We start from the raw sequence: 26,283 nt of genomic DNA, 5'->3' as shown, positions 1-26,283 counted from the left end.
GACCAGGGACACATACTGTATAAATCACAGAGCGTGAGGACGCGGGGAAAGGGCATTTGAAAAGCACTGGTGCGATCAGATGGAAGGGAAATCTAAAGACAAACGACAGAGGCACCGGAGGACAAACCAGCCCTGCAGCTGAGGCAGCTGGGTCTAAAACACAGACAGAGGAGGTTGTCGGGTTGCGCGGAGCACATTGATTGATTGAGTCTGGCAACTATTGATCGGCTATCAGCTCTATCTGTGAGGGAAAGTGTTAAGATCCAGACGTGGCTTGTTTAATGTATTAGTTCTCTAATGTGAGTGTAAAGGGACTGGCCCCTAAATGGGCAGCTGGAAATCCACATTGGCATGTGTTGGCCAATGCTTACATGTATGACATTTTGATGTGCAATACCTTTTAAACATGTTTCATTCATAAAACTCAAAAAGAAAGAAGACAAAAGTGTAAATACTTTATAATATGTTGTTGTGCAAGGATGATTCATAACATGAGAGATACGCCTCATTCTGCCATCGTCGAGTCTTCTCAAGCTCTGTCAGGGAATTTTCAGGACTGGAGAAAATCATTGTGTACATTTTCACATCATGTCGTCTCTAGAAATCTAACTTTCCTTTTCAAGTCGAGCACATTCAGCGCTCATTTTCACACCCTCGTCTCCACACGTCTCGTACACACATGTTCCGTGTATCTTACAAATCACTTCTCGCAGCCCCAGAATTGCTGATCAAATAGATTTTTTAAAAAGATTTTTATTGAAACTAGACTTTATGCATCAAAAAAGTGTGCCATACAGTTTTTCAATTTAACGACAACAAGTTCTTGATTTTAGGGCACAGAGTACTACAGCGTACTACAGGCTACTGCAGAGTACTACAGTGTACTACAATGTACCTCAGGGGCTTCTAAAGTACTTACAGCCTCCTGCAGTCTCTGCGACAAACCAGGAAAGGAGAAATAAAATATACTCTGACATTGGCAGCTCCCTTTCCTACAGTTTAATGAAAGAACAAAGAAGGGATCACAGACAGGGGTCACTATCATGATCACCGTCATCAGTGATCATTACCAGCGTGATCCGTCAACCAATTCAGATGTCAAGGTTTGGATTTGAGCTCGTGCATTTTGTGCGAAAGATAGGAAAATGAACGCTCCATTGTTTGGTCCACGTAGAGTCCTGTTGTGATAACCCTGTGTCATGAACAAGAGAAAATAGGCTACTATTTTAGAGGGGGGGGGGGACAGAAAAAATAAATGGTCAATATATTCATATGGGAGCAATGTCTGTTCCATAATCATCTTGAGCACCTGAACAAACAATCTCACACTGGTCGGGGGGGGTCCCAATCTGCAGGGTAAAAAACGCCTGTGTTTACCCTATTTCACAGTGAGCTTGTGCGATGAAATGTATTTGTGTTTTGTTGTTTCTCTTTTGTGTGAGATGAGGGAAAATGAAGTTAAATCCAATCCACATCAAATAATTTGCACCATAATTACACTGTGGATACCGTTGCGCTATCGGGATGGCGGTTCAGAAGCAAATCCATCAGGCTTTGCTCTGAATTTAATTGGATTGACTGATTGATTCATGTATGTCAAGTGAAGGGCAAAGAGACGGACACAAAAGAAACCACAGAGTGTGAGAGCGGGCGTGGGGAGGGGAGTCGCAGATGTATGGATGAAGCACGGCCCCCTGATGGGGGAAGAAGAGTATTGAATCAGACAGAGACAAATGGAGTGTGAGAGACAGAGAGAAAGAAATTCAGACATATGCCTGCTGACCTCAACCCTTTCCCCCCCAGCTAATCGATACAGGAAAACGCACGTATGTGTGTTTGGGTGTGTGTGTGTGTGCGCTTGGTTCTGTCTATGTTGCTCCCAAAGACCTGGACCACACTGACAATTACCTCAGCCCTGTTTCACTCCTCCCTGGCCTTCCAACCTTTGCATATGTCTCTATTTCATTTTGGACCCTGTAATCTTATAACAGACCGAGAAGCCTAGAGCACTTACACTTTCCTCATCACTGAGCTTGGGGAGCAAAGTGGGGAATAAAACATAAAACATCACTGCAGCACAAATGACTATGCTTCCCCAGGTCACACACATAATGTGCACATAACGTGTATTTGTGCAAATGTTCATCGTTCAGATTAACAAACAGAGTCGGATTCTCACGCAAAATAATTAATAACACAATAAAAAATAATGGTTGGTTATTACAGTAGGGGCTTTTTGTCTCACTGCCAGACTCACTCTCCCACTCACTCACTCACAGACAGACACACAGGCACACAGGCTGAAAGAGAAAAGGAATCATTTCTTTGTCGGATGCCTGCTATGTCCTCAGCATTACGCTGAGCAGCGCATTTTCACAGCAGATAATTCTGCAAACTTTCTATTAATCTGCTTAAAATGTATTATATTCAACACAGGATTCACCCCCTATCAGCCTTATTATTGGTTCCCCCTGCCGTTTAAAGTTTTTTCGCACACATCTTCAGCCAATTAGGTAGAAGCAGCATGGCATTATTCAAATCCAAAGTGCATAACGACCAGATCGACCCAACGTTCAATTATGTCGACTTTTCTGAAATGAGAAGATGCCAACTCTGCAGGAAGAGACAGAGGAGTGTGGCTCTGTCCTTCCAGGTGAAATTCAGACAGGTGACACCACAACAGCAGCCGGCATCAGGTGAAGCAGTGCTTGGTGTTTACCCGTGAAGGCAGAGTGAAAAGCAGGCAAGGATTAAATGCTCTGGCTCACAGGGAGTGAAGGTGTGCAGAGGATGACAACAGCGGCAGCTGGCATTTTTGCACCTCGATAGGTTTTTTTGAATGGGATTTTGATTAGATGTCTATAATAAGATCTGTGGAAACACACGCTCAAGGCGTTTTCATGCTGCAGGATGAAATACACCAGTAAATACCACAGATTTCCGTTTAGTTTTTGAGCGTCTTAACACAGGTGGTTGGTAACAAGTGGCTAAATGGGACTACGGAGGTTGGTCACAAAAACTGATTTAATCATTGGTCCGCCTTTACAGGCTTGTTGTATTTGTACTCAAATCTACAAGAAGAAGGAAATGTACTACTTCACTTCTTACAAAGATCTTATTTTCTGCAATAATCCAAAAGCCAAAGGAAAAGTCCCATAAGTGTGATCACTCATGTTCAATTCAGAAACGGTATGTAAAAAAATGCATATAATGAAGCCAATGTGGAAGTGCCTGAAACCCGTATTCTATCGAATGACTACCGTATTACGCGACTCCACTGGTTGCAAAAATAAGTTTGTTTCTATAGAAGACCATGAGAATATGACACTACTTCCCACTTCTCTCTTTCATTACGGCATGATGTTGATTTTTGTAAATTGTGTTCCCATTTAGAGTAAAATAGACGATTAAGCACTGTATGCACCAGGGCGTGCATACAGTGTGATTGACAGCTAGTACCATCCAATGGGTGCAGTTTGCAGGTGTAGGTGGACCCTGCAGTGGATGAGCTCTCAGTCAGGCCCACCCCCGCTCCTCCAAATATGATTACTTCTGGTTTCAAAAAATCAAGGTGGCGCCAACCACAATGCTTTACTTGCGGGTTCAAACCAATGGATGACATCACGGTGGGTTGCACTTGGTTCAACATATCTGCAAATTGCCAAATACGTACATCAACAACACACGTTAGTCGAAAACTTCATCACTGGATTATGTAATTGCACTTCCTACTAACGTATTTACTGTTAACCGTACATCCATATAATTTATAAAAAACAAGGTTGGATGCTGAGATGTAGCACTGGCTGCTTGATTCTTTTGGAATTGGAGTTGCACTCAATGGCCTGTAGAGAATGTAGAATGTGCAGAATCACCAAAAAGGCCAGAACGATCCCATGTTGTATTTTGAGCACTGTAAATGTTTTGTTTAGTCATCCGTCTTTCTTTATTTTCACAGACAGGGACCAACCCTTTCAATGAGACAGAGTTAGTCAGAGGTCATAATGTTGGTTGACGTCACCCTCTGGAAACCTGCATGCTTGATCAAATCTGACCCTTCTTCCAGCCTTCTTGGCCCACTGCTGTCTCGGTGTTGATGTTTCGTCTGACTAACTGTATGAGCTCAGTTTCTTAAACAATCCTTCACCAAAATTGTCCCTCACGCATGAAGACGCAGGACAGGGGTAGAGGCCATGGTGATTAACCTGATAGCTTTGTAGCTTCCTATGCAGTGCAGGGGCCAGCGCAGGGCTTTGCTGCCTATATCGGTGAACTCTCCGCTTTGATGTCCAGTGGTTTGTTGTTGTTGAGCCATATGTGACTGTCACCATCACCCAGTGGCTCTCATACGCCCAGTTTAACAAATCTTAAATTGCACTTGACCATTCAAGCACAGTTTAATCAGCAAAGACATCTGTCATGCAGAATCCCCGTGTTCGCCCCTCACACCTTTGTAGCTTGACGGGAAGAGTAAACCATGAGGACACAGTTGTTTTTGGTACAGTCGATGACAATGATTTGATCAGTGTAATGGATATGTTCAGTCAGAGCAGAAGGACATGAACCATTATAGGGATGTGTCAGTATCAGCCACCTGATCAGAATGGCTTTGTCAACACTATCAGAGCGCCACTCAAAGCGAACATGATTCAAAGTGAACACTCTGCTGATCGTGTCTTGGATGGAAAATAACTCTTCATGTAAAGATGAGTAGTCACTGCAAATTTGTCATCTTTCACTGACTCAAAGACAAAACTGTTAGGTGGACCTGCTTTTACGCCAAATGCTCGATTTTTATTTAATTTTGTTTTTAATTTTGACAAACAGGGCAAATTACATTTTCAAATGTAACTAATTGCAGAAATTGGAGACTCTTTTAGATATCCATTAGAGTCAGTATCAGTGAGGGGAGAAGTTGTTTCCTCCAGGACCTGATGTGAAAAGCATACAGATTGCTCTTTGTTTTATGGGGCTATTATTCTTTTTGCTGCCTGATAAATGCCAACAGCCAACATTTTAGCAGCCACTCCTTTCGTTGTTAAGTTTGTGTGCCCACTTGATTTTTTTTTTGGATTTTTTTGGGGGGTCAATGAGACAACCTGATATGAATTATGTGTTGGCATATAAAATGTGGCACCTAATGAATTTAGAAAGACATGTGTATTTGAAGAGAGGTGTTTATATTTGAGTGTATAATGAGGAGGAGGAGAGGTTATGGGACGGTGTTAACATCTGGGCTGACATGTAAACGTCTCTCAGAGAGCGAAGCCACTACCCACCCGAGGGCTGTAGCGATGGAAATCAGTGGTTCCTCTACACTCACCCAGGTTTCTGCCAGTATTTTCTTTTCAATAATTAATGTGTGCAAGGACAAAGACAACAGGAAACACCCTCAGTGGAACAATACATTCACTCGCTCCGAAGAGAACACAAGAAACTGTTCATCAGAAAGCAATGTTAACAAAACAACAAGTTGCTGAATAAACTGGTCCCCCCCTAAACAAATGTCCACAGCCATGCTCGCAGCTGCCATCACTAAAATGTTATGACCCTGATATGAAGCATGAATGATTACAATGCTCAGTAGGCTCGCTATTTTAATTCTGAAGAAAAACACTGATTATGGTGACTAAATACAAAAATTACAATCACTGTCAATTGGGCTGTGAGCATGGTGTACACACACACACACACACACACACACACACACATACACACACACGAACATTGCCAGATCGCATAAAGTTGTTTTTTTTATGGTATTAGTTTCAGTAAGTGACTCCCGTAGAATACATTCACTATCCAGAACAACTGTGACCGTGATATACCCCTGATCGAATTGTAAAATAGCAAAGCTAAACTGGTTTAGAAAATGTAATTTTAAATCAGTCTAGAGCAGCACCTCAGTAATTTGAGCCACATCATGGTGATTACTAACACTTCAGAATAAATAGCAAACTGAGTGCCAGTATTTGTGCTGCAAATTCACCTATACTCTGCGATCAATCCTCTCTCTAAATCCATCCCACCTTCACACAAAACTTGCCTCAGTTTCTCTCCTAAATTAAGTTATTAAGAAAAGCATGCAGGCCTTAACGGTAGCAACTCACGAAAAAGAATATGTTATAGCTGCAAGTTGAAGCTGAAGTCATTTCAGAGAACCTTTGCCGCAGACTCTCGCTGAGATCCTGGAAGAGGACCAGAACAACAGGAGGGGGCTGGTGTAGAATTACTGTGCGATCATTGTACAGTTATCAACTGATAACTGTCGGGGTGTCACACAGAGAAAGTAAAGTCACAGACTGAAATACAGCAAACACATAGGCTGCAAGACATTAATGAATAACAGCCTGACTGCTTTTAGGTCCCCTCAACTGTGCATCTTTACTGTTAAACCAACATGTCATAGTAATTACAGCGCCGTCGATTTCAGGCCAGGTACAAGAGCATGTACTGCAATTCTCATTTACAGCACTGGGGTCCACTTCCTGCCACAGTCGCACCAGTGAGCTCCACCTACAGTAACAAGCTTGGCAATGTCTCAGTGCAAGGGAAAACATTTCAGACTTTTCAATGCCATTGTCATGAACTGAACTTCCTTTTGCCTCATTATTAGGTTTCTTCTGATGCAGACAGTACTGAATGTTCTTCAACTCATGTGTCATTGGAGACCGTCTTCCTTTCCAGCTTCTTGTGTACCTGTTTTTATAATAGCAGCTGTACAGTACTTATTTGATGTCCAGAATTGCATCTACATCACAAAATGAAGTGCTTGTCTCTCTTAAAGGATTGTGTTGAGGGGACAGTAGCAAGTGCTGTCTTATCCTCAGGCAAGGCGTTCCTTCCAAAATCCATGTAGTATTATATTACGCCTATCTGAGATGATCAGATTGCCAGTTTATCAACCCTTAACTGTTAAAATCTTGGAGAGAAAAATAAATATTAAACCATCTGCGTTAGTTTCCAAGCAAGCCCATCTGCTGTGAGAGTCTTCAACCCGCTCCCACAGCCAACATCTCCACAATCTCTTTCTCAGCAATACCCCTCTTCCCTTTGGCCTCATTTCTAATATCGTATTTCTCATATTTCATTCCCCTGCCCTTTCCCTCGCAGTGCACAATAAGATTTACAGGGGACGGTTTTAAATCGTCCAGGAGTGAGGCAAGAAATAAGTTACTGTCCAACCTTTAGGTCACAGTTATTGCAGTTGTGATCTAGCTGACCATGACAATAGGATACTCTTTCATCTCTGTGGGCACTAAAAGGGGCTAGAGAGGGCGAGTGTGCGGTCCAAGACTAGCAGAGACATACTGTACTCGTACAGTGTGTACTTTTAGCAGTGAAGCCTTCATTGGTGACAATGAGGCCAGAGGGGGCTTTCCTTTAGACAAAGGCTACAATGGCCAAAGTATCTTCCTTCTTTACCCATCCCTCTTAATGTTAATCCAGTTCACATATTCAACAATAATCTTACTGATTTCCAGTGGAGGCGTCTTCATCTCCAAGGTGAAGTCGTAGCGGGCGTCTGAATAAGCATCTTCTCAATTTCAAAAAATTCTCAAAAAACTTTTCCACAACAGGGAAAGCTAAGAGAAAAAATGTCAGCAGAGAGCTAAAGTTTTAGTTATAATTTAAAGTTTTCAACGGCTTAGGAAAGATTAGTATTACATTCGTACACGCCCGTCTGACTCACAATGGGCAGTTTAAAAACATATATCTTAACAGATGAAACAGAACCTATGTTGTCTTTTTTAATTCCACTCATTCTTCTTTATTCTTCTTCATCACCAGCATTGGTGCACACATTTCTCGCACTTCAACTCAACCGCCGACAGCTCAGTGGGAGATTTGGACATTTTATACTCGTAGCAGCTGATGTTGCCTTCAGCCTTTATCCTCAAGCAGAGATGAGGAGTGGGCGACAGAGCTGGCAGTGTCGAGGAGTTCTCTTTCCAAACTCAGACCATATGCTTATGTGTATGGTGACACGTGCATATTATAAACATGTTTGTGCTATTCTTATTTGAGTAAGTTTTATTTCAACCATACCTGGCAAGAGTCTGTAGATATGCTCGCCAAGTAAAGATGTGGGGAGATGCTTTCATATGTTTTGCTCGCTCTTGACTTAAAGGGGCAGTAAGCGATTTTGGAGAGAGCTTGTTTCTCTCTTTGTTGTTGTTGTGATTTTACTGATCGGGCTGGGACTTGAACCCAAGTCTTGAATATGGGAGACCGACGCACTAACCACAAGGCCAAAACCCGCTAGCATGTCTTTTAAGGTGTGGACCTTGAGATGTTTACAAACTGCACTCGCAGTGCTGTGTGGTGCGGTCCGCACCATTTTTTGGTTTTTCGATTTACAGAGCCAGGGTTGAGCTGAAAACACAGGAATTCTTTTTTTCTGGCGCACACACAATAGCGAAAGCTAACGGACCGTAAGGAAATATTTGCTGATTTTTAAAAAAGTGTATCGCTTTAGAATCGCTATGCCCCTTTAAGCCTAACAGAAAGAGTATGTATAGTAAGCCTTATATATTTCAATCAGGCTTGACATGATTTAACTTATATTGGGTTCACTCCCAGTTCGGCTATTATGACAAGGGTCTAATCCAATCAACTTTTGTTGCTCTGCATGGGGAATTCTGATGCCATTACAAACTGTTCACGATGCTTTGCAACAGCAGTTTGGACAGTGGAAAAAAATAGCAGCACAGATTTATGGCAATAAAAATGTGTGACTGCAAAAATCAAGTTGTCCTTGAAGATGGGAAATGAAACCAAACAAAACAATGCAATGGCTGTAAAGTAACACAAGTAAGCTGACTTCCTTCCTCTTGAGTTTTTCAGTAGTTTGTACCTCAAGTTACTAGTCGGTGGTCCTCTTGAGTGTCTTTTCAGTCTAACACCCAGTAATTCACAAATCAGACCACAGATGTTAAGAATAAGCTTTCCTCTGACACAGCCAAACACAACATGACCGTGGACAGAAATGTTACCAATGAATTCTCCATTTCTACCAATCTGTTAAGAAGAAAATTAGTTCTATATGAAGCCTTGTTTCTGTGTCTACAGCTTGCAGAGCTGCAACTGACAAGTTTTTTTTCTTCCTTTGGACACATTCCCATTCCAATTTGCAACAAGAGATTAAAACTTGCACTGTCACATAAAAATGCGAGGTTTTTAAAGTAGTTTGCTTGAAGAGTAATACCTTTGAGTTCTACCTTATGCTACAGTCAACTAGAAGTGTACGCCAGGGTGTGACACATGACACTTCATTGTTCTATTTAAAGTTACTATTCAACGTCTTGCAGCTTTCATTATTTAATATCCAACCCTCATTATTAAGACAACTCCCCTTTTCTAACATCTGTTTGAGAAAAATACTTTTTTAGTTAACACTTTAAAACTCATCTTGCAAAGAAAGAGATGCTATTATCTTAAAGAGAAGTCCTCATCACTGAATTGAGAAATGGAAACATGAAATACAGTAACATATAAAACTCACATGTGCGTAAGTTACAATTTCACACTATATCCTGTCAGACTCTTGGAACTGGTCAAAATATTTTCTCTGACAGCGATTGTCAGGTTTTTTTTTGTTGGGCTTTTTGAGCTCATTATCTGTGACAGCAGTAAATTTAAGCTGTTTGAAAGATTTTCTCCCTGGTTCATTTCTGTAGCGAATATGTCTGGAGAGGCTGTGAACTCATTTTCAGTCATCATAGATTTTTCACTACAGCAACAAAATATATCACATAAGACTTGAGAAACTTGTAGATTAAACAAAACAGTCTTAGGGCCGTCTAAGTCTAAAAGAGAGGGACGTCCCAGGCTGCATTAAACCAAACGTCACTGAGGGCAGCGGCTTGTTGACTCCTCTCAGCTCTATCTTATAATCTTAGCTGGTTCCCAGTGCCCGGCCCCAGGCTGTAGTTGGCCATGGTTTATCTAAGTGTTGTTCATCAAATAAAAACAATATATACATTAGGTGTAATTTTAAGCACTTTTCTTGGGATATAAATATCTCAATACCTCAATGCAAGGTTATTGTCAGTAAAAGAAGTTATACAGAGAAAAAAGGTTAACCCCATGGCAGTGGGTGAAATGACAGGTTTCAATAATAACAAGATTATAAAACTTTTTATTGATCCCCTCTGAAGATGAATTCAAAAAGCAAATTCCACACATATCTCACGTTCACATGTTTTTTTACGCAAAGTTATGGCACCATTACTGTCTATATTTTGACCAGAAAAAATATTCATGTAGCTGTGGCCATGGTTTTATTTATACAAATGATCAGGAAGTACGTGTCTGGAATAGACTCACTATAAGATACCAATTACACAATATCAACATTCCCCAAAACAGAATTAGCCAGGCTAGTAAGATGTTATTTGTTTAAGTCAGTGAATTTGGGTGCAAGACAAAATATACATTCCACTGACATGTCTGAGACCAGTGTAAAATTCTGGCAGGCAGAAAAGTCAAGGAAGTTGACTGGTTTCCCCTTTACAGCTGTTGGACAATATTAAACCCAAGATAAAAAGCTGAATTATGAAAAACAGATTTATGCATGGGTGAACACCACCTTGCCACAGCAATGTTTTCTCTATCTTTGTCAGAGCCTGGAGATGTTTATTTTCCTTTGTCTCCCCGTGCCTGTCCCTGTTCTTTGCTAAGTGCTGATACATTTACATTTTTAGTGCTGCTAAGTAATAAAAGAGGTGGAATGAGTGGAGGCCTTTACCTTTGCTAAAACAAGCATCAATGAACTCCCCTCACCGAGGAGTCACTTCTCTTCCAAACTACCCCACCAGTCCATCCACCCACCCACAGCTTGGCCGCTGCCCCACAGTGCAGGTCAACAGTGTTGCGGTTTCAGTCTCCTCAGTTGCACTTAGAGTTCTCGCCCTCATTTCAACGTTCACTCACAAGAGACTGCCTCACACAGGAGGCTCCACATTAGTATTTCCGTCCAGTCTGGATGCTCTGTGAACACTGTTATCATTTTAAGAGTGTGGAAGAAACATTTTATAACCGTAAGTCATCAAATGAAGTCACAGGTTAAGCACACAGGCACAAAATGGGAAGAGAGGGATTGAGGTTTGTTTCTATCATCTCAGTGGGCTTACATGCTATTCTTTGGGTGGGTTCTAATTTTCAGATTACATACTATAAAGAGTCTCACTCAACAGGATATTATCTTCCCTTCTTGTATTTTGCTGTTAAATGGACCAAATCCACTGTTTTAATCAAAGCAGGGTTTCTGCAGTCATGACAAGCGTGAAATCAAAAACAAAATATTTTAGCAGAGACAAAAACCATCACATAAGGAATAAAATTAAATAAATAAAGAGCGATGTGAAGGATTTGATTACCAAACAAACCACTCATAAAGAAAAAGCAAAGCATTTTTTTAAACACAGTCCAGTCGGTATCTAAGTAAATTATCTACACGCTTGTGCTGCATCTAATCTGATCTAATGCAACACTACAATACTGATCTCAAGTGAAAGATCTCGAGAGGTATAACCAAGGCTGACCAGCCCTGATAAGATCTTCAACTCCACAACTAATGAATAAGGTAATAACAAGCCTACTTTAAGACAAGTGGTTATTGGATCGTTTGAAATAGAACAATTCACAGCTTTACAAAGCCCTTTCCTTGGATAGCTGGTAGGGCACATCAATATACTTGAGGCATTTGAACAGTGAGTTGATAAGACTACATCTGTGTTTGATCAGTGAGCAAGAAATGAGTACCAAAAATGTCTGTTCACCATTTCTTAATTCCTTTAGAATTGACTGCTGTGGCTCCCATGGGTGGAAGAGAAATTCAATCTGCACCTATGCTGAGTTTGACCTTTCCACCGTGGATACATTCTTTGTTAACATGTCACAGGGGAAGAGCTAAAAAGAAAACATACACAGGCCATTACTAAGATGTTGAGAAAATGGTCAGTGTGAGTTTACACCTGGGGTTCTGGCTACTGCATCCTGCAGTGAACTGTTCCCACATGATTTCAGTTCCAGTTAATCACATATAGTACTTTCAGTGCATTGAACAGCAGATCATTTGGAATGGGTGACCAGAAGAAGAAGGCACAGAGGGGTGCTTCAGATGTGTCCATGCGAAGGGAAATTGTGCATCTATACAGTTTACCAATAACACTGTGAACAGGATCTGGTACAGTACATCATGTGTAACAATAGTCTATATCTGGGATTCCTCCTTCTCTATAGCCACGGTTGGTGCCATGTCCTGCATTAGAAACATGGTTGGCACCTTGGTACAGGCCAGTGCCATTGGAGGGGTATATGGTATGAATTATGTAATCCTCTCTTAGGGGTTTAGGCTGCATTGGCTGGCAAGCCGGCATAGGTGTCATCTGGAACCCCGGGCCACGGATCTCCAAGATGGTATTGTCCTTCTTGGTGCCTGACTCAATGTAGTCATCATAGGTTTTGCTTTTTCGAGAGGTGCTCCGTGAATAGTGGTCACGAGAACACGAATGCCCAGTCCTACGTCCACACCAACAGAAGATGCCAAAAATAAGAGCCAAAGACACAATAGCGGTAGCCCCACCAATAATCCCGGCCAATGGGAGTGATGTCATTTGCTTTGAATCTTCCTCCTCTTCCTCTTCCAATGGGCTAAGGTCTGATGTTTCAGCTTTTGCACACACCTGAGCTTCATCAGAGTCAGCATCTCCAGAAATCGCCCCTTTGTTTTCTGAACTGGCAGGCAGGGGCACCATGCAGATGATGTAGCTAGAACGTGGTTGCAATGAGGTAAGCAGGTACTCTCGACGGTCCCCCCTGACGAGCGTCTCTGTGATTGATCCCATGGCATTTCTAGTGCCAAGTCGGAGCCAACTCAGCCTGAAGGAGGAGCTGGGCTGGGCCACGCTCCAGGTAACTCTGACACTGTTATGAGAGAGAGGCTTCACATTGAGGGCCAGACTCTTCCCCACACCACTGCTGCTAAGAGTGTAGTCTAAGCCAGAGTCAGGAATCCCCAGTCCAGGTCGTTTTGAGCGAAGGGTGAAGAGTGAGCCCTGTGGAGGGGTGTGAGTAGTAGAGCTATCCACTCCACCCACTCTGTCTCTGGTCCCTGTTGCCCTAACCACTTCACATTCGTCCATCTCGCTGGTCAGGTCTATCAAAGCCATGTCCCGAACTCTGTCAGGTCCATGGCAGGTGAGACCTCTGACAGTGATGGTGTTACCACGGGCAAGCAGCCAGTCATACAACCAGCGCAGGTTACAGCCACAGTGCCAAGGATTACCTCGCACCAACAGCTGACCCAGGCTGTCCAGGTCTTTAAACAGTCCTTTTGGCAGGGTGGTCAGGTTGTTTCCCGACAGGTCCAGCCTCTGCAGCCTGTGCATGCCATCCAAGGACCCACGTGGCATATGGGTAAGGGCATTGTCCTGTAGAGACAGGCGCTGTAGATGGGCACTGGGCAGGTTGACAGGTGGGGTCTGGAGGGAGTTTCGGACTAGGGATAACTCGGTCAAGTTAGAAAGGCGAGAGAATGTGTCATCAGCAATGCGTTGGTTTGCCAAAAGGTTCCCATCCAAGACAAGACATCTAAGCGAGGTGAGCCCACGGAAGGCATGGGTTGGGATTGTGGAAATACGGTTGTCATCCAAGCGCAGTTCCTCCAGAGAGGCAGGCAGTCCTGAGGGGATACTAGACAGATGGTTGCGTGAAAGAAAAAGCAGGCGCAGCCGGGGGTTGTCAGCAAAGGCCTGATCCTCAATACTGACAGTGGAAATAGAGTTGTCATCCAAGTGGAGCTTCTCCAACAAAGGCATTCGAGCCAGTGTACTCCGAGGAATAGTGCGGATGTTGTTGTCCTGCAAATGCAGTTCACGCACAGATGGTGGCAGATGCATGGGGAATTCATCCAGTTCATTATCATAGAGGTAGACCACACGGACAGCAAGATGGCGCTCCAAGGAGGTGGGCAAACCTGGGTTATTTATGTGGTTGTTCTGAAGGTATAGGATGGACGCAGATGGAGGCAGTGATGGAATTGAATTCAGGCCACGATCATTGCAGTAGATGAAGTCCTCATCGCACCTGCATACAGATGGGCATACCATGTCCCTGTCTCCAATATACCCTTGTATCGTGGCTGCAGTGAATTGAAGCATGCCAGCTTGTAGCGTCAAGCAAAGAAACAGCAGGAAGAGCCGAGCCCACAGTTTGGCCACTCTTGCAGGTTCCATAATGGTAAACACAAGCACTGTCTCTCTTTCCAGGTCTATGGTTAATCCTCAAAGCCTCGATGTCAGCTGGAATCCTGTGACCTCCATCCTAAGAGAGAGAGATGGAGAGAGAAACAGAGAGAAATTACAGTCAGGACTGATGCACAAATGAATTAGTTAATGGTCACATCACATACAGGTGACCAGACAAGTGGGTTAATTTCAGTAGAATCTTTATTAGAACAGAAATATGTCAAAGCTTCACATTGTATTGTCATTATGTTAGGTCTCAGTTGGAACATGCTACAATAATTGTATCTAATAACCTACAGAGGCATATTGCTCTCAATAACAAGGTTGTTTTAAACAATTGATAATCATCAGAGAGATATACGCAAATGAATGGAGCAGTGAGTATTCCTATCACAGACATCACCCTGCCATCCATTCTAAGCCCGAAAGACAAAGATAAACGCACAGCCAGCTATAATTATGTTGACCTAGCAATAGTAACCCAATATTATAGACAGTTATAAAACAACATTTTTAGTGTTTATGGTATTCAAGAATTAATATTTAGTCAATGATAAATTGAATTCCTATATTTAAAATGAAGCCTTGTGGATATGCAGTCTTGAGAATTCTCTCCACTTTTGAATTATTTAAGATATCTTGAGAGGCCCCATAACTCCATTAGGAGTTGCCAGCAGATGGCTGCATTAGCCAGATACTTTTCATTATCAAGAAGGAACAACATGTTTTAGCTCAGAGCCATAGTGTTCTAGAGCTAAATTCTGTCAAGATGGCACTGGGCACAAAAAAACTTAATGAAAACTTCTATATCAAAATTAATGAAGCACAGCAAAATATTAATGGAAATATAATCTGCATCACAATGCAGAAGATGCGACAACAATTAACAATTTCTTGCCATTCAAATCTTGCTGTGGGAGTCTGTACTCAAAATTTTATTTTGGCATCATGATTTGTTGTTACAGATGAAGTGAGACATGCTATTACAGTAAGTACAGTATTGACTACAGAGATTTGGAAACTGGTAAATTGCAACACTGTCAGTGACAACTGACAGTGTTGCATCGCAGTCTTCAATAACCAGGGCCATTAGTCAAACCGTTAAGGCCCACACAGCAGCAAACACAGTCAGACTGTAGTATTGATTTCCTCACAAATCCAAAGTGATCTGCCATAGCCAGTCAGCTCTCATGCAGATTACAGGATTCCCAGGAGTGTAAGATAGACAGTAGGATAACTAACCAAATGAAAGACATCCCTGCTGGGAGTTGACATTGTTGAATATATATTTGCAAACATTAATCTCTATGTACTTTTCTTTTTCTTTTTCAAAATACTGGACATTAGGAGAGCAAATTTTAGGGAAATAAACTATGAGTTCAGCTGTATTCAAAGTCGAGTAGTGACACATTTGTAATACACTTCAAAGCATTTTCTCTATCATCCTCCTATTTCAGTTACACTGTAATTCATATATCTCATATAGCACATATATTGGAGACATCTATCAGTAAAATCTCTATCAATCATACTAACAATCCCTTCTCCATGATTTTGAAGACCTGGAACTGGAAAAATAAAACCATAATACTGCTGTCCTTAGCAATGTCACCATTTTTCATGCATTATTTATGCATTTGTTTAACCCTTACTTTATTCGCTTTGTAAGATTTTTATCCATAACCAGGCTCAAATACTGTATCTCCCAACTCTGACCTTAGTGATCGTCAAACTCTGAAGTGACATGAATAAACATCTATGTGTTGTGTCCCCTGCTCCACAAAATATTCAGTCTTTTAAGTGTAGTTTCATGCTTTCTTCCACTTTAGTCCTCTTGACACACTGAAGTGGTGTCAGTGCACTTGAAGTGGAACCTCGGGAGTAGGACAATTTCTAAACTTTAAGGAGATGATGTTTTTACTTTAAGCAGTTTGTAATCAATCCATTTTATGACTAAGATATAGTCACATCATCATGTACGGGTTTTGTGTGTGCACGTGTGTGTGAGGCTGACTACTGCTAAAGAATGGATGACTTTTGAATCCCAGGAGCTTCAGCAGTGAGTCTCTTGAACACTGGAGTATTTGGGTCAGCCCTTTAAAAACAAGAGTGAGATGTGGCATGAGATTGAAGTGGTGTAGAGACCCAGAGGGATTAATAGAGCATATTGAGCTGTGATTTTCCGGATTAAGCAGGTGCTACAAAGAATGGCAGACAGACATTTCAGGATTTTTTGGGGGGCCTTATGGTTTTTCATTTTTAATGCTCTGTCAGAGAATGATATAAAAACGTATAGAGCTCATGGCTGCTCTTTGTGTTTGTGCATTTAAATGTTTCTGCTTCAAAAGTACTGTTTGTCAATTCATGCATGATTGAATCGGAAACATTAACCCATATGTGGACAAGCTACAGTATATGGTTGCAGTCTACATTTCAGTTTTCTGTAGAGGGGATCAAAGCGGGGATGTGGGGTAATGTGTAAGCCAGACAGCCCGCCGCCTCAGGCAAAGTACAGTACACACAACAACCCCCAATCTAATACTGGAACCCAAGCTTGGATCGATTTACATAAAAAAAAACAGGGAGGGAGAGAGAGTGAGACTGACAGAAAGCAGCTTTGAGCAAGACCTTTGAATTCCATCTCCCCATTAAGACCCCCACAGAGGGATAGAACAGGGAAATCTGGAAAACCGGATTTTGGATGACCGAAGGAGCTGCTGATGTATCAGTAAATCCATTTTACTGATGGCAGGGAAAAGATAATATTGGCCCACAGCTTATCTTACATGCCATGTCCACGGATCGTACTTTAGATTTACAGATTGGACATGTGGAAAGGATGGTGCAAAACATGATGGTTATTCAAGGGATCTAAGAAAGAAAAAAATAAGGATTTAAAAGCATGGCCTGTGCATTTTGGTCAGTCATAGAGGTTGTCGGAGCCACAGAGAGGTGGGCTTTTTATTTGAGACCATGCATTTGCAATATAATCTTAAAGCTATCTAAACACATCAAATGGAATTTAATCCCCAAAAGGCAGCAAATAAAGCTCAAATGTACAACACAGCACAGGGAAAAAAAAGAAAAACAGAAATATTTTACCCTCCACATTTTTCTCTTCTCACTTCTGCAAACTCAAGACGGTTATTGTTACTTTCATGTAAAATAAACAGACACTACTGTCAACATGGCAAGCAAACTTCAAGTGTTCTAAATAAAGCCATCTATATTCATTAGCTGACATTCCAAACCAAATGACTAACCCTTGCATTTGTGGTTCATAATAAATTATAATCCTGAATTTTGTGGTGTACCAATGCAGTACTCTCTTATATTAGCCTCTCTTCTCTGAAAACATGCGTTGTGAATATGCAATAGAGGCAGATTGAATAACATGTTAAAGGCTAAATAAGTAATGGATTTGCCTCCGTACTAACTCAGGTTTTTTTTTTCCTCAGCAATTTCCTGGCATGAAAGAGTGATTGGATTTGCACGGAGCAGTTTCTCATCTCAGCTGCTGACACAAAGACCCCGGATATGTGACGTACATAAAGATTTGTGCTTACAGATGTAAATGGTTTTCTCATTTTTGTCATAAAGTCTATATCAAGACATGGATGATGTGATATGAAGGATTCAAATTACATGTATGAACAGAGCAAAATTTTAAGTTTAAATATCATACACGTTAAGTTGGATGTGGATTCATGACATTTTAATAAAATTAGGCCAATCATTTCAATACTTCAATAAATTCCACTGTATGTTTTTGGCATAGCACTTTAAGAGATTCTGTCTTTTTATCAATTGCCATATGAATATGAAAGACAAGTGATGATGTATAGTAAAGTGCTGTATACTGTATTAAACATAGTACAGCATCTAGGGAGTGTTTCACATGATTCACAGTCGGGAGATTCATTTTAGGGGTTTGTTTGCTGGTATGCAGTTCACAGGGTTGCGGGGTGACTTGATATATAGCTCCACATGTTTTATCTTTACAGCGCCATAATATGTTCTGTCGCTACACCGGTCTCATTCTCTGTCGTTTCCACTGCAGCTGCTGTTGACACTGAATTATTTCGGCTCAGTGTGTCTTCCTCGAGACAGCCAGATTACAGGTAAATCCTTTCAGCACTAACAAAAGGGCCGCAGCTCCTCGCAGCAATATGCTCCTGCATTGTGTGCCAAGGTAAGAACAAATCTAACATGATGCTCACTAGGTTTTGGGAGGGCTATCTTCATGCTCTGCTGACCCTGCAATCCAGCAAGTTCCTCAAAGGGACCTAATAGAAAAAGTAATCTTCGCTAAACTGAACTGGGTGTGTCAGACACCCTTTTAGTTTAGATTGAAGTCAAGTCTTTGTCTTTTTACTTTTGATTGTACCTGGATGACAGTGATGGACAGTTCTGATTAAAAATAACGTTAACATTCTCCGCACCTTTTTTCCCATTGTGTTATTTGGTATTCATTTTAACAACCCGAGCATCTGGCTCCGGAGATTAAATCAGAAATAACATGCCCAGGCATTTTTGAGTTGGATTTTACTTGTCACATAAAGAAGGCGACCAAAGCAAATATTTATGACTTATTATAATATTGCCCGAGCACAGACGTTCCTTTCACGAAAAGATCCTGATTCTTGAAAAACATTTTCATGCTTTCATTTCAATGCTCCTTTTTACTAGTCTTCCAAATCAGTAAATTCAAAAGAACAAAACAAGAAAACTGGGCCCTTCTGAATCTATAAGAGATTCAGGCTAAATGGGAATTAACAACTGAAAATCTATTTATATAATTAGAATATTCATTATTTCATTTCCTTCCATTATCATTCTCACAATTAGTATTATTGATACTGGTTTACCTTATTATGATCATTTATACATTTTATCACATATCACTAACCCTGAATTAGATTGTCTCCCTTTTGTTTTTGTTGCAAAGCACTTGGATAAAAAAGTGCTCTTTAAATAAAGATTCTTATCATTATTGTTAGAATTATTATTATGTCCTTACTTTAGATTTTGGCAGGGAGCTGTCACATTATAGTCTCAATTAACAGTGAAGGAATAATAATTTCTCCATTGTTTTGCTTTAATTATACATTCAAATTATTATTATTTTTTTCAGTTATAATGATAGTTTTTATTGAGTTTTCCACCAAAGGGAAAATTTCTGTTGGACTAAATTCTGATAGTGGAAAAACTGCTCAAGAAAAATCTGTTCATATGGTTTGTGTTCGCATGCTGACCATAGCATTTAGCTCACAGCACTGTTAATTTCAAGTACAGTCTCACAGAGCCGATTGCATGGTTGTTTTGTTCTTATTTAAAATCAATGTAAACATTGGTATTTATATTTAAAAGCTCCCTTCTGATATAATATTACTTTGCAGGCTTTGTTTGCTGATGAAAAACACAACTGACTGACATGCCTCTGGATTTTATGAAGCAATTTAAGGAAAAACCGTTTTGATATCTAATGGGAGATTTGCTGTTCTGCCACACTGGTGGATGATTCAGTGAGACGGCACAGTCTTGGCAGATTAGCCGGCAAATAAACCTTATGTGTCAGAGGACATAATACAGTCTTTGATCAATACATAACAGGCTTCTGAAATCATTTGCATTTCAGAAACTCCAAACCAAAATTCATTTGGTTTGGGGCTTTATTTTTTTTTTTTTTTAATTTTTAGAATTGCTGATGTTGCATTTGTTAATTGTTGAGTTTATCCTCAAACTTTCCAGTTTTGAAAGAACACACTTAATCATTTTAACTGGGATTTATAAAGGCAAATTTGTTTTCTGCTTTTAAGTCACGCAGTCAAGCTGTGGTTGTCACGCTTCAGCTGGGGCTGTGATTGGATTTTTGTATTCGCGAGAAAAGGAGAGAGGGAGGTTGGTTAGCTTAATTGGTTAAATTTGAATTCATGCCTGACAAGTTGCAATATCAATACAGGGCTGTGGGAGGCCAAGGCAGCTGAGTCACGAGGCAACACTGTGCTCTCAGGGAGAAAATGAACCTCCATATCAAATATACAAGAGAGGGGAAACAAAAAGATAACATCAGTGGAAAAACTCTGTGTCCCTGACACCTTCACTGGGCTTTCAGGTTATGTAGGATGATGTCTGATTTTCACTCATCAGCACCTTTGCTTGTCAAGGCACCGTTACACTCCAACAATAAAATATTGAGAGACCCACAATTTTGACCCTTGATTTTGATAAATCGATAATAAAGTGGTTGTTTTTCCAGGGAAAGTGTAACGTCACAGTTTTGTAATAGTGTCTCAAAGAAGAGACATCTTTAAATCATGGAGGCCGATATATCCAACCCCAACCCTGTCTCCTTGAAATTACATTGCATGTAATCACCGGCTCGATTATGTTCTAAAGCATTTTTTTTTATGATTTAATCAAGTGCCACATTTATGACCTGCATCAGAATCGCTAGGAGGTGGTCGGGGTGGATGTTGGAAATACAGACTGCTGGACTACGATTCCAGCATCTGTGTATTGATGTCGAGCGTCACATCTGTGGTTTAGGCAACAATTGCACTTTGGTCACGGTTAGGGACAGATCATGGTAACTATAAAAAGTATAATAATACTGGAGTTACTACAAGTGGATACTGTACTGCAAGATTTGGTATTTTGGCAGCAAAAAAGCACATTGTCAGTGAAAGCATTTATATATGTTTTAAAACATTTTCTCGTCATGTTGGTAAAAAAAAAATTTTTTTTGATCCTTCAAAATATATTTGCTGTTGCAAATGAATAAAGCTAAGATTTAGGTTGCAATGTTACCATTACATACTCAATCATAGTTGTTGGAAGAGCACTGACAAGTCCCACTTATTGACATGGTCACAATCCTTAGCAAGAACATTTTTTAAATTAAATGTAAGGGACTGGTGTCAAGATTTTCATAAAAGCTACCACTGGCTGATGTTTTTATCATTAAATAAAAACTAGTATTGCCATCAAACATTCATGAAGACACTGCAAGAGCAGTGATTGCTTGTGTTTTATCCATAGACTTTTTAAAAACTGACGTAGTCACTGGGTCCGGAATTTGAAGCCTATGCCTGAAACATGTATATGACCAGCAGAGGGCGACTCCAATAGCTGTAAAGAGTCAGTTTATATAGACGTCTATGAGAAAACGATTCTACTCCTCACTTGATTTATAACATCAGTGAACATTTTCCTGAGAAGTTCATGGTCTGAATCTCTAGTTTCAAGTTACTTCAAAACAGCATGATGTTCATTTTGTAAATTATGGTCCCATCTACAGTAAGATAGACGATAAAGCACAGTATGCATTTGGGCATGGATACAGCTCATTTTGCTGACGCTTTGCCTCAAAACGGAAGTTCGCAAACAAATTGGTGAGGTCACGGCAGGTTGACACTCGACATTATCCTAAAAGTTTCTAATGCTGGTGGAGAACATGCTGCAGTAAAAGATATGTACAGTAGCAAAGCCATTTCCACTTTCCACCACCGAGACCACTGCTTTCTGGGAATGAATGAAAATACACATATAGATTTTCACAGCAGTGGTCTCACCTCAGCAGTAAGAAAAAGGCCAACAGAAGTGTCACTCCAGTTAAAGGAATACTGCATGCATGTAGCCCACTGTCGCTCCAAATACACCCATCTTGTGCTGTGGTGGTGGTATCAATATGAAGGCTTACTTCAAGTATAAATTCAACTTAACTCCTCTGGCACTGTAAATCTTTGCTGTAGCTCATATGAATTTTTTCAGGTTGTCTCAATTTATGGATGCAGTTCAGTTTTGGCCATTAAAAGATTATATAAAAATAAAAATTCACGTCCTGCCCCAAATCGTCTGACATTCGAACTAACAAGCAGAAAATATCAAATAACCCTATTATTTCTGTTTGGTCACTTTCCATCACATGTTGTTGCCATGGCGCCAGCCTGTTGCCCCCCCCCCCCACACACTGTCAGCAACTTTGATCTTCATATTCCCACCTTCACCCTCCACATCACAATTTACACACTAAATCCACATGGACGTGCACGTCTCTACTCAGTTAGAAGAAACACATTTTTTCCTCTCTCTCCGGTCATGTATGTGACTAATGGGGACAATGAGGTGGCCGACTGATACCCGGTGTTATTTTGCAACCATGTCGCCCTGTCACTACTTTTCTGTCCTGCCACCCATTTGTGCTCCATTTACAAATACCATAAATGTCTTGTTTAGATCGTCTATGTCAACACAAGTTTTCATTTTTCCCTTCTCTTTTTTTCCTGCATATTGTATTGCACTCGGTCTGTAGCAGCTTCTCCCTTTCACCCTGTATCACTCACACTTTGTGCAGCGTTTATTTAATCAAATTTTAGACGGTCATTATATTATCCGATATTAATTGACAAATACTTGTTCTGATGAAGGCCACCAGGCTGAAATGTTAGCGTGTTTATAGATGACATAATAGATGATGGAATTGCGAGTGCTACCTTTCTGCCTTTACCCATTAAAAAAAAAAATGCTTTGACTTTGGCTGGCTGAAATGATAAATGTTGGCAAATAAAATCCAGTTAAAATCCAATTTTTTATCTCATGAAATCTTGTCCAAAGGAAGATTACAGCAGCAATGCAACTTAAATGAATGAATTAAAATGAATTACAGTGCCACTGACAAAATCTAATCCAACTAAAAGTGAATAAATGTCTCCCTGTGTTATGCAGTTGTGGTTTGGTTTGGTTTTAAAGGCACTACTGTATGCATGCAGGCTTTTGTTAATAATGAAGTATACATTATCTTGTGTCATTGCACCATTCATCTTTTACCATAACAGAAATTGCAGTGAATAAACAGTAAAAAAGAAGGCCAAATCTCTGCAGTTTACACTCAACTTTGACTTCTCAGTGTGTGTGTGTGTGTGTGTGGAGGGGGGGTTTAAAATATCAGCCGTACTTGTAGGAGTGTTTGGACGTTAAGCAAAAGTTGCTTTGCTTTTTGTCGTCCAACACTCTCCACGCTCTTCTGACCACATGGCCTCGCTTGCACCTCTGAATTTTTGTCAGACCACTGTATTTTTCCCTAATTCAGAGGATACATCTGTAAAAATGATATATAACAATATTACTTTTTTGTTTTTTTATGTTTAGAAATATGGTACAGTCCGCCCTCATGAACTAATGTGTATTGACTTTGCAAATGAACCCACAAATTGAGGCTGTCGCGGTGTCACGAGATACCGTCCACCAGAAAGCATTGACCGATTGCAGCGGGTTAGTATATTTCGTTAATGGACGCCGGCTTTTACGGCAACCTTTACTGATTGCTTTCTCTGGACTCCTGCCCAAAAGGAGAAAATGAGGGGATAATCGAGCTTTATTGCTCACCATTTAACCATTGGTAAGTGTTAGTTTGTTTAATGGCTTCATTTATCTGCTATTTAATTACTGCCACCATTTAAGAAAGAGGTACGGTCAAGGTGGTCCTCTCCCTTGGTTTATATTACAGCTATAGCTTTAAGGTCTTTTAACTGATGGGAGTGGATTTCTTTTCATGAAAAGTGCTAAAAGGATGAAAGAAAACTATAGGCGCGCAAACATTTTTTTGGTTATTCCAAGCAATAATTACATCGCATTCTTTGTATCTAATTGAACCAAGTCTGTTGTAGGCTGAAGCTTTTCAAATTTCAGTTTATAATTGTGTTAGATGCACATCAAATGGAGTTAAAATGTCCAAGTTCATGCCTGGCATTTGTTACCGTCACATCTGAGTCACAGCGCTAAGCTTCACTTAATGTACAAGAGAAATACCCCTCGATCTTTGACATAGCCAGAAGTGTCTCTTTTTTTTATAGATTAGATTCAACTTTATTGTCATTGCACAGAGTACAGGTACTTAGACAACGAAATGCAGTTTAGCATCTAACCAGAAGTGCAAAAAGGCAGTAAAGCGCAAAGTATGTGCGTATGTACAGGAATATATAAATAAATATACGTGTCTTATATGTGTCTTCCGTTTGTGTGCAATAAAAAGAGGACAAAACATGCAACCTATTTCACAAATTGAAATTGGATTTCCTCATCACACCCTTGCTCTTTGAGGAAAACCTTTTCCAAACATTAACATGCTTTTTTCATGAAAATATGACTTGAGAAAATGAATAAACGAGCATGGAGATATTTCACTTCCAGTTACCATCTTTGTTTGGAAAAGAAGAAGAGACAGTATTAAAAACCCACTTTTTCCATTCAGTAACACAGAAGAGTCTTTGAATATTCTTTAGAGCAGATATATCTTCAGAAAACTGTAAATTGTTGTTGATAAACATCCTGCATGGTTCGTTTAAGGTCCCTAGATATTCATTTTTCAGAAAAAGGGTTAAAATAATTTATAGAAAAATAAAAGTCAGTACAAACTCAATACAGAGGAAAATACTTTAAGGTTTGATCACATGGTAAACCATGGAGCAAAACATGTTTTTTTGAAAAAAAATACTTCTGTTAAATAGAAATAAGAAAATCGCTAATAAATCGTCATTCAAACTCACTTTTTGAAGTGGGGCTGACAGGGCGGGAGGTCCTGCAGCAGCATTTGCCCTGTTCTTCCTCAACACGTTTGCTTCAGTGTCTGCAGAACGTTTCTTCTACCGCTCCCATCGACGTGTAGTCCCTAAACCGAGGAGGAGGCTGACGCTGGAGGCCCTGCGCAGCAGCGTGGTCCCAACTCTTCCTTCGGTGTTTCTTATGTTCAGCTTTGATGCGCAGATGAGTTGTCACCTCTGGCTTCCGATTTATTCTCTGTGGAGGAAATGGGGGCGACAGAGAAATCATTAAGTAAATCAGAGTATCAGAGCTGGTCATCGATGTCAATCAGATGCTAAATGTTTTGATCATTCGTGATGAAAGTGTAATGGCATTACAGATCTTTCTGCATGACTCTCTCTCCCTCTCTCTCTCTCTCTCTCTCTCTCTCTGCCCAACATGTGTTATTACTGTATGACAAGTACAGTATTTCATTTTTATTACTTCTCTTCATCTTCTCCGGGTTAAAGGATTAAGTGACTTATTATTCATTTACCAAACTTTCATTACAGCCGTTCCATATATACGTAGTCAACTGTGATTCCATTTAATCAAAAAACACTAAAAAACGAACTGAACTTGCCCTTAAAGTGGCTTTAACTGCAATATAAAGGCTGCAAACTTTAAAAAACCCAATTCTTTCCCCTTGATTTTCCATCAAATGTAAAGCAGTATTTCTTTCCACTAAGTCAAAAGATTGCGTCAGCCTGTTAGTCATCAGAAAGATTGGTAAATCAAAGTAAGTTTGGAGTAAATGTTCAAAACAAGTCATCAGCCTCAGATGGAAGGAACGTGTTTGGACGTGAAAGTTTCCCACCAAAGCAACCGTGCACCAAGTGTCTGCTGCACACGCAACAAATCCCCCGTCCGACTCCGTCCTCCTCAACCTCCTGCACTCAGAGGATTTTGTCACATACTTGGAAGAGAAAATGATTAATGATGTCTGAGGTTCCCCACCACCAGCCATCTCTCTTGTTTCCCCAGACATGCTTCTGTATTTCTGCCAGCGGCCCCCCTCCGCCCAGGTCTTTTCCTTCAACTCGATGCTGATCAGGTATCTTTGTCACCGCTAAAATCGACTGCTCTGTGACTTGAGCCGAACGCCACCTTCCTGCGAGTCGGTCCAACTTACTCCTTGTGAGGAAACCAGAGCTCATCCGATCAGACATCGTAGACTACAGAGCAGCGTTGCGCCTTCAACTTTATTATTCTTAAACTCTTCAGTGTGCCACCTTGAATTAACACTGTAAAAACCCTCTCCAGCTTGTCTCGAAACTCTTAGAACTACTTCTCCAGCTAAATTCTGGCTCGAGCTGGGGGTTTTGAAACTCTTTACCTGCCCCCTCTCACACTACATCGAGACAGTCGCGCCCCCTCCGACTGCCCCAAGGCCAAACTGGCAACCTTTAAGGTATTTTCAATTTGCAATTAGCATTTCCTGTTGGCAATG

The 26,283-nt window shown here is 40.6% G+C and overlaps 1 protein-coding gene across 1 annotated transcript in view; it reads right to left on the bottom strand.

Annotated features, from left to right (window-relative positions):
- Positions 1 to 10,123: 10,123 nt before the first annotated feature.
- Positions 10,124 to 26,283, bottom strand: part of flrt1a (fibronectin leucine rich transmembrane protein 1a) — a 37,399-nt gene continuing 21,239 nt past the window's right edge. Inside the window, exons 2-3 of the mRNA XM_035627117.1 lie at positions 24,800 to 25,049; positions 10,124 to 14,328 (exon numbers count right to left, since the gene is read on the bottom strand). Of these exons, the coding sequence (XP_035483010.1) occupies positions 12,201 to 14,240 (2,040 nt within the window). The 5' untranslated portion in view covers positions 14,241 to 14,328; positions 24,800 to 25,049 and the 3' untranslated portion in view covers positions 10,124 to 12,200. The remainder of the gene's footprint in view (positions 14,329 to 24,799; positions 25,050 to 26,283) is intronic.

The sequence above is a fragment of the Scophthalmus maximus genome, chromosome 2 (assembly GCF_022379125.1).
Source record: "Scophthalmus maximus strain ysfricsl-2021 chromosome 2, ASM2237912v1, whole genome shotgun sequence".
NCBI classification, from domain to species: Eukaryota; Metazoa; Chordata; class Actinopteri; order Pleuronectiformes; family Scophthalmidae; genus Scophthalmus; species Scophthalmus maximus.
Note: the sequence above shows the minus strand (reverse complement) of the source record. Positions and strands in the feature narration are given on the sequence as shown.